Source organism: Sebastes fasciatus, chromosome 4, assembly GCF_043250625.1.
Source record: "Sebastes fasciatus isolate fSebFas1 chromosome 4, fSebFas1.pri, whole genome shotgun sequence".
Lineage (NCBI taxonomy): Eukaryota > Metazoa > Chordata > Actinopteri > Perciformes > Sebastidae > Sebastes > Sebastes fasciatus.
Window position 1 is genome coordinate 27,526,133 of NC_133798.1, and position 15,314 is coordinate 27,541,446.

The 15,314-nt window shown below is 40.2% G+C and overlaps 2 protein-coding genes across 3 annotated transcripts; both read right to left on the reverse strand.

Moving 5' to 3' along the window:
- Window positions 1-334: 334 nt before the first annotated feature.
- On the reverse strand, window positions 335-5,408 carry snx20 (sorting nexin 20). Of its 2 annotated transcripts, none has more exons than XM_074633303.1 (5): window positions 5,316-5,408; window positions 5,014-5,112; window positions 4,130-4,223; window positions 3,300-3,442; window positions 335-2,899 (listed from the first exon to the last, which is right to left on the reverse strand). In XM_074633303.1, exons 3-5 carry the CDS (start codon window positions 4,212-4,214, stop codon window positions 2,228-2,230), a joined length of 900 nt encoding a protein of 299 aa, XP_074489404.1. In that variant the 5' UTR covers window positions 4,215-4,223; window positions 5,014-5,112; window positions 5,316-5,408; the 3' UTR covers window positions 335-2,227. The 2 variants fall into 2 exon arrangements, with proteins under 2 accessions (XP_074489404.1, XP_074489403.1); XM_074633302.1 differs by having other exon boundaries at window positions 5,014-5,225; window positions 5,316-5,376.
- Window positions 5,409-8,794: 3,386 nt separating this feature from the next.
- Window positions 8,795-14,539, reverse strand: sall1b (spalt-like transcription factor 1b). Its single transcript, XM_074634331.1, has 2 exons — window positions 11,425-14,539; window positions 8,795-9,962 (listed from the first exon to the last, which is right to left on the reverse strand). Exons 1-2 carry the CDS (start codon window positions 14,389-14,391, stop codon window positions 9,759-9,761), a joined length of 3,171 nt encoding a protein of 1,056 aa, XP_074490432.1. The 5' UTR covers window positions 14,392-14,539; the 3' UTR covers window positions 8,795-9,758.
- Window positions 14,540-15,314: the final 775 nt, after the last annotated feature.

Below are 15,314 nucleotides of genomic sequence, written 5' to 3' on the forward strand. Positions count from 1 at the left end.
AGTGTTTCAGACAATAAAAGCAGATAAATGAAGCAAAAGTAAAAACAATAAAATATCTTTTAAAATAGAAAAACATGTCAATAACGACCTGTCCACATTCAAATCACAAATCAAAACTCACCTTTTTAGAACTGCTTTTAATGTGTAATTGATATTGTGTGTTTTATATTTTTATGATGTCCTTGTTTTATGATGATTTTATCTGTGTAAAGTGTCTTTGAGTATCCAGAAAAGCACTATATAAATAAAATGTATTATTATTATTAACAATATAATAGTAAAATAGTGAAGTTGATGATAGAAACAAGAAAGACAGAATAACATAAAATAACAATAACAATAATAATGATACATTTATTTATATATCAATTTTCAAAACAAAGTGTTTCAGACAATAAAAGCAAATACATGAAAAAAATATAAACAATAAAATAACTTTTAAAATAGAAAAAACATGTCAATAAAAAATAATTTTAAAATCGTAAAGTAGATAAAAACAAGAGTGACAGAATAACATAAAACAACATAAAGAAAATGTGTATCCTCATCCTCCAGCCATCTTAAAAAATACACATTAGAATACAAGCTACATACATGCATACACACACAGGCACATAGGTACATATATACATGCTTAACCACACATATGCACATAAACATGCATAAATAAGATTGGGACTACTGAAAGCTAATTAAACATAGGCTGGCCCACAATATATCAAGTTCATGAATTCAGTATAAAGACTGGCAAAACATTTTCTACAACTTGTCAAACATCAGATTTTGGGGAATTTTCTGAATTTCTCACTTGTGAAAAAAAGTCAACATGCACACAGTGAAGCAGGTTGGGTAACTTCTGGGGGAGTTCCAGTCTTTGTTTTGTTGAAATACAAAAAGTTTGTCTGTTGGCCAATCGGGCTGAGGATGATGTAACAAGATAACACTTTAGTTCCTCTGCAGAGATTCACTTAATTTACCACAGACTGTCAACAGAGAGAACATAAATAATGAATAAATGATTTGTAGTTTGAAGGACAGAACATGTGTCTGCTGTGGTTTGATGTCTCAAACATTTTCTACTTCTGCAGAAGTATATACATTTACATTTATTTAATTATTTATTTTACCTTTACTTAACCGGATAAGTCAATTGAGAACCCATTCTCATTTACAATGACGACCTGGCCAAGAGGCAGCGACAGAAGGTAGAACACAGAAACTATCGCTTGTAACGAGTTATTAAAGGAGGGTAACGGGATGAGGGTGTGGAGTTTTACTGTCTTCTGTAACTCAATCCATTCGCTCGGAGCAGCAAACTGTTTGAGGGGTGGACGTAACAAAAATTAATTGGTAAAAATGGTGGTGATGAAGATGCATAAAAATGGATGTAAAATGAAAGATGGAGTGATAAATTATCAAGTTGTTTGATTCATTTAAAGCTGATTTGACTAAAACAGTCATGATATGATGAAAACACGTTTCCACATTTTATCATTTTCCCCATACATTCATCATTCACAACACAAAATGATCATTTATCATTTAATGAAAGTGGCCTCAACGGTGGAAGTAACAAAAACAATTGAAAAAAAAGGATAAACTTGATTGACATTTTATTTGAAACAGCGTTGCTCTGATAATCAACAGTCGACCGTTCATCATTCACAACTCCCAGCTGACATTTATTGTTTACAGCACGCCATTTTTGTTTTTGATTAACATTTTTGGGCGGAAGTAACAAAAATGGCGTGCTGTAAACGATAAACATCAGCTGGGTTTTGTGAATGATGAATCTAATCAATTAACAATCGACAGAGGTAAGTTCCGGTTGAAGACATGCTTTTTTGTTTTCTTAGTATTTAGAAGACGGTGAAGGTTGGAGAAGGCAGGTTGGATACTGTAGAAGCTGTGCTCAGGGATGGACTGGATGTATACAGAATGATGTCGTCAGCATACAGGTGGATGTGAGAGCTGTCCGCAGCATATACATACAAGGAATGTGACTCCAGTTTTTATGCAGCTCTCTCAATATACTTACACAGAATAGAAATAACAGAATAAAAGAATATAATATAAAAAATAAGATAAAATATCTAAATATAAGTCAAGTGTTAGTTAGTTAGTTAGTTAGTAAGTGTAGCTGTAAACAATACAAATAGTGCTATAGTCCAGAGTGTTCTGATCACCTCCTCAGGTGAACTCAGGGACCACTAACTCCTTCAGAGACTCAGGTGAACTCATGGACCACTACCTCCTTCAGAGAGCGGAAGGTGACCTCCCCCCTCTCAGTGTCCCTCAGGACCGTCAGCTCCTCCTGTAACTGGGCCACGGGACGTCCCAGCTGATAACCCAGATCCACCAGCAGGTCCAACAGCGAGGCTCTGTAGCGTTTCAGTCCGTAGCGTCTCGTCGGCGGCAGAGCTCTCTGAGCTACAGCAAACGCCTGTTGTGGTTCGTCTAGGTCTCGGTAACAGACGGCGAGGGCGGCGAGGGTGGGTACGAGCAGGGTGGGGTTCTGCCACGGTAGCAGCTTGTCCTCAACCTCTAAAACCGTCTGCAGCTGATCCAAAGCCATCTGAAACTGTCCTGCTCGCAGCAAACTGTGAGCTTGCTTCTGCTCTTGCTCCGTGAGGAATTTGGGAAAAAGCGGCGAGTGTCGAACGCAGCGAGTAGCGTACAGTTTAGCCAGGTAATCCTGGAGGGCGAGGCGTCGCTCTGCCATGATCTCGGTGCAGAAATTCCTGCTCAGGTGTTTTCGGGGGAGAACCACCTCCTCCAGCTCTTCGCTGAACTCCTCCAGCAGTTTGTGGTGGAAGCGGAAGAAGTCGCTGTAACGGCGTTCCACGGACACACGGTTGGAATCGAAGCTGCCGGAGCGCATCACCACGATCTCATACACCTACAGACAAACAGGAAACATCAACACAAGATATTAGAGCAGTGATTCACTGACTACTTAAACCTTATGCTCCAACCAGGACTCTCCGCTCTCAGAATTCAGGACTCTTGTCTCTCTCTCTGTACAGACATGAGACTGGAATCAGTCTGAAGGGGAGGATTTCACTAAATGTACCGCATTTATAGATACAGTGCTGACTTTATATTATATTATATTATATTATATTACTGTATATTATATTATATTATATTATAGTGATATTAATATAGAATATTTGAGTATGTAGTAGACTAAATTTATCTGTTTTTGTTGTGTTGATCTACAGGATGGATACAATAAATTAATAAATAGATAGATTAAATAGATTCCAGTTGACCAGGTGTGTGTTTCAGTATCTCACCACATATTTGGACAGAACGTGTTCAACAATACGAGTCGATGGGATCTCAAACAGCAGTCTGACGGGACGCTCTCTCTTCTTCACTTCCCTCAAGTTCTGCTGCAGCTCCTTAGTGGTCAGACTGGAACAACAGGGAGCTTCATCTACACACATAAACACAATATTTAGACTCTGGATCATGAACATCTATAAGGATTTCTTCTATAAATAAATGAAAAATCCACCCTGTAACACTATTAAACACTGTACATGTAGATCCAAAGAGTATTGAAGCAAAGAGACGAAACTCTGGTGTTTTTTAACAACAGCCGCTGCCGCCATTTTGGACTGAAAACACTTATTGTCATTTATAATACTTTTATTATTATTATTAGTTTTATCACACACACACACACACACACACACACACACAATGTTGTATATAGTATGTATGTGATAAATGTAATGTACTTGATTTCGGACCCCAGGAAGACTAGCTGGTGCCATTGGTATCAGCTAATGGGGATCCTTTTTAAATAAATAAAAAAATAAACACACATATAAAGTATATATATATATATATATATATATATGTATATGTTACTATCATCATTAAAAGTACTTACGGTATTAAAATAAAAGTATTCATTATGTAGAAATACAGATTCTTCAAAGAAGAAGAAGAAGAAGAGGAAGTGGAAGAAGATGAAGAAGAAGTGGAAGACGAAGAAGAAGAGGAAGAGGAAGAGAAAGGAAAGAAGAAGAAAAGGAAGAGGAAGAGGAGGAAGAAGAAGAAGATGATGAAGAGGATTGGAAGTTGTGTAAAACATAAACTGATCACATGACTGAACCTGGAGACATCCGGTCCGTCTCAGTCCGGTCTTCAGTGTCTCTGGTCCCTGGTTCTGGAGCTGGTTCTGGTTCTGGTTCTGCCATCACAAACAGCTGATCCACAACAGGGAATCACAATCAATACACACTGATTAATATCTACACAGACCAGGGGTAGAAGAAGTACTCAGGCCCTTTATTGCAGTACAAGTACTAATAAAAATGTAAGTATTATCATCTAAATGTACCCTTACAAAAAATAATTATACTTCAAGTTTATTTTACGAAGTAAACTTAAGTATTGTTCAAGTATATTCCCAAGTACACTTTATGTAATAAGTATACTAATATCAAGGTACTAGTAGTATACTTGTAAGTATACTACTTCAATACTTCTTGGGACTAAATTGGCTCACTTTTTAATTTATAAAAGTATACTTTAAATATACTTAGTAGAGTAGACGTTGAGTACACAACTAGTTTACATGCAAGTTTTTGTACTGCAGCTATAATATGAACAATACTACAAGTGAACTTATAGGTATACTGTTAGTTTACTAGTTATATACTTGTAGCCCACTTTTTAGTTTATGAAAGTACACTTTGAAGTATACTCTCATTAAACTACTAGTTTAATAGTTTTTACTGCAAGTATACTTGTAAGGTTTCTTTAAGTTAACTTATAGTACTTAGCCAAATGTACTTGGAGTTTACTTGGACTTTTCTGTATACTTCTATACTACTGTCGGTATAAGCTAAGGATACTTAAGTATACTTCCGTTAAGTATATCTCTGATAAGTACATAAGAAAGCATACTTTCTTATTTTAAATTTAAAAGAAGTATACTAATAGCACACTGGAATAATCTTAATAAACTTTATGATATTTAATAGACAGTCTCACCTTCACTCCTGCAGTTCAGCGTGCTGTTGAAAATCTCCAGAGAAGAATAAAAACGTGTGTTGTTGGTGCTAACAGACGAGCAGAGAGGAGGAAGTTCCTCTGTGGATAAATTCATAGCAGTAAGAGAGAGAAACCAACAGGGTGAAGAGGAAGTGAAACTAAAAGAAAAGTATGGTGGCAGACTGACACAGAGAGAACCAGCCGGGTGGTGTCTGTAAATCAAAGCAGATAATCTCCTCTCAGATTATCAACACAACTATAATCTCAATCTGCATATTATTATATTTAAATGAGTAATTTACCTGACAGAGTCTGTGTTATAACCTGAAACTTCTTCTTCTCTCCTCAGTCTGTAGTTTTTTTTCTTCCCACATGACTTCAAGTGTTAATGTAGTTCCTCTCTGCTCCTCTGTAGGGAGACACATTCAACGTGATCACAGTCTCACCTGGTGACAGTTTATACGCTCTGTACAGGTCAACAGTAACTAAAGATGTACATTTGACAATAATAATAATAATAACAACAACAACAATAAAAATAACAATAATCGTTATTATTGTTAAAATAATAATAACAACAATAATAACAATAATAGTTATAACAATAATAATGAAAATAATAGTAATGATAATAATAATAATTACAATATAATGAAAATAATATAATAATAATAATGATAATAATGATGATGATAATAACAACAACAATAATAATAATAATAATTATTATTATTATTGTTATAACAACAACAACAGCAACAACAATAATAATAATAATAATAATAATAGTAATGATTATAATAATGATAATAATAATAATTTAATGAAAATAATAATAATAATAATAATAATAATAATAATCAAAGCTAAATAATTAAACCAAAACAAGTCCGATAAACCCTCTAGGAGGAGTTCGAAAGAGTTTTGCAGAAAATGTATGAAAAACTCACAATATTCAAAATGGCAGAAAAACAATCTTTAGAAAAACACTAGGTTTCCTCGCACTTTGTGGCAGGGACGACGTTTCGCGCTCGAGCCATAATAATAGCTTTATTTTATATATCAAAACAAAGTTACAAAGTTCTTCATAGCAAGCAAAGACCACATAACATAGAAACGCATATAAACACAGCATAGAAGAAAGTGGTGCTAAATAGTAAATGAACCACATAAAAATTTTAAAATGACAGAACCCATGAACAGAATAAGAACTAGAGCTAAATGGACCTTGAGGTGATAGTGTTTTATTGTGAAGCCAGTCTGGATCAGTATCCGTGCTGTTTGTCACACACTCATAAACACATTTAACACTGATGATAAGTTGTGTCTGATGCATCATAAACATGTGAAAAAGGTCACGTCAAATGTCAGAAGCATTCTGAGATTGATTGATGAACAGATGAAGCTTCATCACTAATGGAAACATCATGTGTCCTCTGATCAATAATCGATCAGCTGTATGAACGGTGGCCTTTAGCAGGAAACACAAACATGATCAGTTTTAGAAAGTTAAAGGTCACTGAACCCTGATGTCATCATCAATACATTCACCTTCACTTTTCTTCTTCTACTCTTTCTCATGACATAGAAAATGTTCAGGATTAAAGCCAAACACTAAATCAAAAAAACATAAACTATATAAAACAAATTATACAAAACATAAACTATATTAAACATAAACTATATAAAACACAAACTATATAAAACACAAACTATAGAAAACATAAACTATAGAAAACATAAACTATAGAAAACATAAACTATAGAAAACATAAATTATATTAAACATTAATTATATAAAACAAACTATATAAAACAAACTATACAAGACAAACTATAGAAAACATAAAGTATACAAAACATAAACCATACAAAACAAACTATGCTAAACAAACTATATAAAACATAAACTATACAAAACATAAACTATATAAAACATAAACTATGGAAAACACCCACCCGCGGCGTTATTCAAGGGTCGGAGCAGTGACGTAGTATTACTACAGACTGTCCGGGGCGGGAGGGAGCGGCGGTCGATGAGTCAAACAAAGACTTTCAACCAGGAGGCCGCTGTTTGTGTCCCGTGTGAAACTAAAAGTAACGTTGACTTATTTAAATTTTCCTTTTATTATTTAGTTGACTCAACGGTATCGTCAGCCCCGTGAGTTACGTGAATCGTTAGTCAGTGAAGTTAATGTCAAACACGACCGTTTCCTAATGCTAACTAAGTGGTTGTGTTGCCTAAACTTCCTAATTTTGAAAGGACACTATGCATGTAACGAGCATATATTGACACGCCGTCCCTGGTCCGTCCAACAGTAACACTAGAGGTGTATACGGTACGTCGGTTTCTGATGCCGAGGGGCACTGACCAAGCGGCGGTATTTGACGAGTTGGGAGCGAGAATGTGTTGATCCTGAGATATCACGTTCACGAGAATGGACTGTCCGTCCATATGGACGTATGGACAACCTGAAAACATGACGCCTCCGCAGCCATAATCCCAGTATTATCAGCGGCCAGCGGGGCTCCACGGGGCCGGGGGGTGGTGATGTGGGGGCGTCCCAGATTTGGCAGGTCTTCTTGTTATTGAATATTTCCATTGTCAGGACAACAAAGGAGCCATGATCTCTGCTGAACTGCTCACAAAGGAAATGCCTTCTTGCAAACAACATGCTGAGCCGGCAGTTTTGATGTGAAATATGCAATCATTAGAAAAGCACCTTTGTGTTGTTTTTAAGTATGAGCTTTGTGTCATGTGAACACAATAAGGACAGACAGGGATCCAGGCCTTTCTGCTGCTGCTATAGGACAGGTTGTGATATCATGATGACAACAGGAATCCACTTTAGCAGTAGTTTTAGTGAGACTGAGACTTCCTGCCTGTCTCTCAGCTCATTGGCTCCTACTGAAGACGTAAAAACACCTCACAAGTTTCAAATTAGCAACGCTTGAATTTATCAGACTCTGAGTCCGGCTGGTAGCGCCCTAAAAGTTTATTAAAAAAAATTATAATGCAGTATAAAGTAGAGTCGGTGTTTAAGTGTGACGATCAGTGATCATCAGTCAGAGTCTCTGTTTACAGGAAACATTCACTCTGATCTGAAATGTTTGTGTCAGTCAGATGTGATGCTGACAGTGTGTGTGTGTGTGTGTGTAGTCTTGTGTTTCTATACTCGTGGGGTCCGAACACCGGGAGCTCACTCACGGTGTGGGGTCCGTAGGCTTCATGGGGACCAAAATGCTGGACCCCACAAAGTTAACCATTTAAATGACTCCCCTGATGTGCCTGATGGCTCTCACAAAAAATCCCCACAAAATTAGAAAAACCAGTCTGGTTTGTGTGTGCGTACTTGTACAGCTATCCTTGTGGGGACCAATTCGAGTTTTAGACCTTCAGAGTGAAGACATTTTGGCCGGACAGACCTTCGGAAGCCTGTTTGAGGGTTCAGACTTGGTTTTAAGGCCCAGACACACTAAGCTGACATCAGAGAAGGCAGATGAAGGCTGTTGCGTCGCCTCACTTTGCCTTTGTCTTGGCCGACAAGTTGCACTTGAACACACCACAAAGCCTACAGCCGACAGCCAGTTAGTACGTACGTTCTGCGTCTGCGTGAGAGGAAATAACTCTCCACACCAGCAGGCGGCGGTAGTCTGTATTCATCACTCAAAAAGGGAAACAGGAAGAGCGAGGACGGCGGATATACAAGCTGTTGTTATGATACGTACATGAAACAAAGCGGCGTCTGCAGAACATTTTCACACCACTCTCACTCACCACTTAGCCCAAACAGTCCGACATGTGTCAGGGCCTTTAAGGTTCAGGTTAGAATCAGGTTTAGGTGAGGGTATGGGTCAGGGTTGGGGTCAGGCATTTAGCTGTGATGGTTAAGGTTAGGGTTCGGGGCTAGCGAATGCATTATATCGAAGAGTGTCCTCACAAAGATAGAAGTACACGGCTGTGTTTGTGTGCAGCAGTGATTCATGTCTGTCTGCAGCAGATATCTATCTCTGAGAGGCTTTGTGCAGGTTTTGTTTCAGGCTTTAGTTCTCTGTGTGGAGCTAAACTCATCAGTCTGACCGGCTGCAGCTGTCAGCTCAGCTGGACATGACACATATTAATATACCGAGGCCATGACATCACTTCCTGTCGACTAACTCACTGTCGACACTCAACTCTTCTGTGGAGCCGTGACGTTTAGCCTGCGAATGTCTGGGGCTTATGGGAAATGGTGTCTCTCAAAGGCTGCAAAAAACATGATAAGTCAGATGTCCTCTGGTCCTCCATGTTGATAAGCTCAGTTCAATACTATGAATGAGAAACAGCAACCTGTTGTTAACAAATCAATAGTTATAATTGATAAAACCAGAGAAATTATTGAGCAGTAGAATGAAGCATCTAAAACATGTATACTGACAGTCTCACTATTCCAACATGTTTAAACATCTATTGCACATGATAATAATATATTTATATTTCTTACTGACATGTCAGCTGTAACTTCACACAGCAAAACTGTATAACAATATAACATTCGATATATTAACGTTTCTATAAATTTTTAGAAGCCCATCAACACAGCATAAAAAGGTACACAATATTTATATCCCTAAATAATTTGGTGGTTTTTTTTAACTGTTGTTTCTGCCACCAACAGCAGGAGGCTCACTGAAGTTTATTCATACAAACAGGAGTCGTCTCCTTCAGTCCGACGTGTCCTCAGGAGACGGACGTGTCTCCACATTCACAAATTCATCTTTAAAGCTGCAGAGAAAAGATCTGGACTTTGGTTCCAGTGGTGGTGAACACACTCTCTGCTCTTCTTCTGTGGTGGCTCAGGAAGTCTAACAGGACGAGTCCAGAGTCCCTCCGATGATGATCTGTCCGCAGACAGTCTGCGTCCTCTCCTGCTGGGGGCGCTGTTCCACATGTGAGTCCCCATATGAACCTGTAAGAGGACGGTCACTGGTTACCATGTTGGACATGCTGACATCAGCTGTACCTGCTGTCATTGAGATACAGGTAAACCAGTCCCATATGGGCTAGTGGTCAGGGTTCTTGTTTTCACCCAGGTGACCCGGGTTCAACTCCCAGTATGGGATCAACATTCAGCCAGCAGAGGTTCATAGTGACATCAGTAGTAAGAAACATTCAGACGTCCTCTCGTTCATTTAAATGGAGCTCAACTTCTGCTGCAACGCAACTTCATCCGGCGAAGCCAATCAAATACATGCATTACACACTCCTGGTAGATTGCTTTGTAATGTGAATGCAGTGTTTCTGCTGTTTACCTTGCGATCACAATGAAAGTTAGTTGCCCTGTCGTAGTGATAACAACATCAGTTCTTTGGCAGGGATCAAGTCTTGTCATGTTTTGACTTTGGACTGGTTAAATGTTGATTCCCATATTGGGAGTTGAACCCGGGCCTCCTGGGTGAAAACCATTGTGAAAATTCCCATTTTATCCACATTGAGAAAGGGCCAACACATATATTTGTCAAATGTTCAAAGGCTGCTCAGATTTTAAGCTTTCAAATCAGGCAAAGCTGGCCGGCCCCGTGTACTAATTTCCCAGAGATCCTGAATCAGATTCTAGGTTCCAGGTTATGTCTTGTGCTCCTACAGAGGTCCAGCCCTACAAACACAAAAGTCTTTCACTGTGGGATGAAGTTACACTATTGGTCGGCCGAGGGTTGCGGTTTCCTCATTGGCCGTTGCTCTTTCACAATGAAAAGGCGGGAACAGTCCTTTATGCAAATGAGCCCGTCCAGCGCGACGCGCAAAACTAGGAGATCTAGTTCTAAAATGAAACCAGATTCAGCAGTGACATCATCGCCTGTTTCTCACTTAAAATGTTTTCAGAAGTAGATTGTGGTGGATTGTTTAGAAGGAATAACATAAAGTTTACGAGCAGGCCGCCATGTTGTTTCCTGTTTGAAACGGCGAGCAGAGAACCAGGGACCAATCAGGTACATTCAACGATAGGATACGTCACCGCTTGAACGGCCAGTTGAGTGGAGCAGCGTTTTCTAGTGTACTCGCCGGACCTGGTGGACATGTAGCGTTGGATTTAACATTATAGACATGAACACTGACTATTAGTGGAACAATTCAGCCACAAATCTACAGACTGACCAAACACAGTACAGATATATACTCAGTTTGGACCGAGTCTTCTCGATATACGTCTCTGAAAAGGCAACAGCGCGTCAGATACCAGGACAAACATCGCCATTTTTATACAGTGTTTGGTAGGAGAGTGCAGTTTTGGGACTGACAAACTTCTCTAAACACGTGTCCTGTTTTATTAACTGCTGGGGGAGAACAGTGGAAACAAAAGTGGAATCTGTTATATTAATTGTAAAGTTCCTGTTGTAGAAATGGCCTAAAAACATAGAGGTGAAACCAACCTTTAGATTTCCTTTGGTAGTAAAAGCTCGTCCACAGACGGCGCAGGCAAACGGCCTCTCCCCGGTGTGAGTCCTCTCGTGGATCTGCAGGGCGCTGGAGGATGAGAAGCTCTTCCCACAAGTCTTGCAGTGGTGCTGTTTTGGCGTCCGGCGAGGTGGCGCTACAGGAGACTCTGAGACACAACAGCTCTGTGACGGACCAGAAAGATCCTCGCCATTCCTAAACGAGGAGTTCAGGAGCATCTCTGTCCTCACAGCTGGTGAGCCGATGGATAACACAGAGCTGTGATGGTTGGGTGCTTGGTCAGAATTGGAGGGTTCAAACAGATGTGACGGGAAGTCCCTCATTTGATGTGTGAGCATGTGCTGCTTCAGATTGCCCTTGGTGGAAAAGCCCCTGGTGCATGTAGTGCAGATGAATGGTCTCTCCTTTGTATGGCTCCTGTAGTGGATATCTAAGGCACTCTGACAGGCAAACGTCTTCCCACATATGTCACAATACGTGTTCTTCAGGACCCCCTTTTCTCTGGGACTGTCAGTAAAGCTGGGAGCATCCTCGATGGGGTTAAATAAACGTATGTCGGCGGACGCTATGGCAGATGCACGGAGTGTTAAAGTGGAGTCAAGCCACGTCTGGAATGGTTTAAAATACAATGAAGCTTGGCCATTAGAGGACAGAGACTGCTCAGTCCACTGTGGGCTGTTTGTTTTACTACATTCTTCATTTGATCCTTCTGGCCTCTCCGTTTTGATCCAGTTGAGTTGCAGCTCCCCATGTGACCCACATGTGTTCTTGTTAGCATCGATATTTTTACCAAACGGAGACGGAGACGGGGACAAACAGATGGATAAGGAGTTGAATCTAGACAATCGGTCGTCACAAAAGCTCCCATCATCTGAAATTTTCTTCCTGTGATTCAGTTTATTTTTGTCCCTGAATCCTTCCTTAAAGTGTTGCTGGTTTGGTTTGTGACCTTCCTTGTGAATGTTCACATGTTGCTGCAGGACGACAGCATCGATGAACTTGCATTGGCAGATGGGGCACGAGTGCTGGACCTTCAGAGGGACTGTTTCACGGTGAACCGCCTGGTGAGTCTTCAGGTTTCCTTTTGTTGTGAAGGCTCGGCCACAGAGTTTACACCGGTAGGGACGCTCCCCGGTATGCGTCCGGTAGTGCATCCTCAGGGCGCTCTGACAGCTGAGGATACGGTGGCAGACAACACACTCGTTTGGGTCGGTGGTGTCTGACGGCAGCTGGAGTTTGGGGTTGTCAGAGCGTTTTAATGAAAGGAATCCTGAAGATGAGGTAGGACTGGAATGGGTGAATGGGTTGGTCATGACAGCGACTGATTCCTTCATCATTTTAGAGACAAAGTTCAAAGATGGTTTTACATCTTCACTTTTAAGATTCATGGTTCTGTGTTGTCTGGTCTCCACTGAGTCAGAGGTCTTTGTTGGGTTTGCTCTTGACCTGAAGTTCATGCTTGCTGCTGAATCAAAGTAAAGATCGCCTTGAGTTATGGGTAGTGAGATGAGGTTCTCCTCCTTCTTGATGAGACTGGTTGAGTCTGACTGGTCCAGGGAACCAGAGGTCATTGTAGTCGGGGATGGTGACGAGGCCATACCAAAGGGAGTCCCAGCATTGGTTTGGATGTTGTCCAGGTGCTCTGCAGGAAGATGAGGGTTAATGTGGATGTGTGGGTTCCTCTCTTTGTACCTCTGAAAGGGAACCTTTAAGCTCCCTTGGGTGGAGAACTTGTTCCCACAGACGCTGCATCCGTACGGCCGTTCTCCGGCGTGTGATCGCAGGTGAATTTGCAAGGCGCTGTCGCTCCTAAAGACTTTGGCGCAAAATCTGCATTTGAAGAGGGACTCTTGTGAAGACAGCGTGGGTGCAGAAAGCTTTAGGTTCCTCTGCTGGGCCAAGGCTGCTAGGGCATCCAGATCCTCCACAATCGCCCTGATGTTTGGGATCGGACCTGAAGCTGCATGCTCACTGCCAGATGGAGGTTGAGGTAAGTTCTCAGACGTCTTACTGATGAAGCACTTATTGCTAAACATCAAAGAGGACATCTTGGTTTGGGACAAGAAGCTGAGTTTGGAGTCAGAGGAACCACAGTGTTTAGAAACTGCTGTGAGTTTACTGAAAGTCTGAGAGGACTCGTTGTTGTCAGGTTGGTTTAGCTGCTCCGTGGCTGAAAACTGCTGGAGGTCACTTCTGTTAGCAGACTGGGTTGATAAGCATCTGGCGAACCCAGCAGCTGCAGCAAGCTGCTGAGACAGGTGAGCACCCAGTGCCTTGAGCTGGGTGGTAGACTTGGAAGGACACAGGTCTTTGGTGTAGACCATCAGGGTCTCTGGTATCTGGGATTGGTGAGAAGCAAACAACAGGAGCTGGTGACGGATTTGATCGATGAGCTGCAGCTGGTGGATCTGTTGCATCTGCAGCGAGAGGAGCTGCTGCAGCAGAGACCAGACAGCGGTCGGACCGTCTGATGGTGTCTGCTGGGAAACCTGAGCCACGGCCACTTTAGTGCTCTCAAGGTTCTCAATAATGACGTCCTTTTTCATCCACGAGTGTCCTCCTGGGTCGGCTGAGCTGCAAGGTGGAGGGAAGGATTCTGGGAAATCCAAGGTACAAAGTACAGCGTCAGTGTGGTTACTGCTGGAGCTCCCTGACCTTTCTACACTTCTACTTCTACTACTATCCATGAGTTCTGCTCTTCTGTTGGATCCGTCCTGTGATTGGATCCATCCTGCTGGGCCAACCGGTGAGACTGCTGAGAAAGTTCTGCTGCAGGACAGCAGATCTTGGTCCTCATTCATAATCACAACTGGAGGATTTGAGCAATCTGTGTGATGTAGTTCCAGGTCTGATAGAGCGCTGAACTCAGCACAACATCGGCTGCACACATGAACACAGAGATCCTCTGAAACACATAAAAAATACACGATTAGTCTTCTCATCAGAATCAGAATCAGGGTTATTTCATATCCATATGTGGAATTTGACTCCGGCTTTTATGCAGCTCTCTCAATGTACTTACACAGAATAGAAATAACAGAATAAAAATAAAATCAAAATAAAATGTCTATGTACAAGTCAAGTGTTGTGGAAGTTGTAAACAATACAAATAGTGCAAACAAATAAATACCGGATGGATATACATGGACTGGATGATTATGTACACTATGTTCATGTATACATGTCTATATACTGTATCTACATTGAGTAGGATTTATATTTACAATGACAAGTATGTACATATTATAACATGTACATAAAGTGACAGATGATATGTGCATATTAGAAAAACATGTGCATTAAAGACTGCAAATTATAATCTAAAAATGTGCATTAAAGACTGTAAGAATTATCATCTATAACAGCAGCAGCGGATATTTGGTGTTAAGGGTTATTGACAGTATATGACTGATCAAGTGTAATATTCATAAATGTCTCTGGTTCATAAAACTAGTTTAAGGGAATAAAACGAACAATTCAACAAGAATCACTGTGTTTAAAGTTTAAAGTAAAAGACTGGACGAGCAGCAAATAAGAACATTTTAATTTAAGATTAGTCTGAAACACCAAAACCAATTTATCACCTGAGTGAACTCAAAATAGTTTAATTAAAAATTAATGGCAACCTTAATACTTATAGAATATACGTAGAATAACTCAAATGTAGATATGTTGAAGGTTTAATTCAAGCTTTAATTAATGAAATGAGTTCAAATAAATCAAGAAAAATATAACAGCAATGCTGGAAATGTTCTGTGTAGTATGTTATAGTACTACTGTGTACTAAACTATGGATACAACTCTACCACAGATTATTATTATCATCACAATAAATTATTATCACAATATAGGTTTTATATGATAG

Coding starts and splice junctions, on each gene's coding strand:
- snx20 (XM_074633303.1), bottom strand. CDS start 4,214: ATGGCAGAACCAGAACCAGAACCAGCTCCAGAACCAGGGACCAGAGAC. Junction 3,443..4,129: donor GACGGACCGGATGTCTCCAG/GTTCAGTCATGT, acceptor TTATGTGTGTAG/ATGAAGCTCCCTGTTGTTCC. Junction 2,900..3,299: donor ACGTTCTGTCCAAATATGTG/GTGAGATACTGA, acceptor GTTTGTCTGTAG/GTGTATGAGATCGTGGTGAT.
- sall1b (XM_074634331.1), bottom strand. CDS start 14,391: ATGAGAAGACTAATCGTGTATTTTTTATGTGTTTCAGAGGATCTCTGT. Junction 9,963..11,424: donor CTACCAAAGGAAATCTAAAG/GTTGGTTTCACC, acceptor GTCCTCTTACAG/GTTCATATGGGGACTCACAT.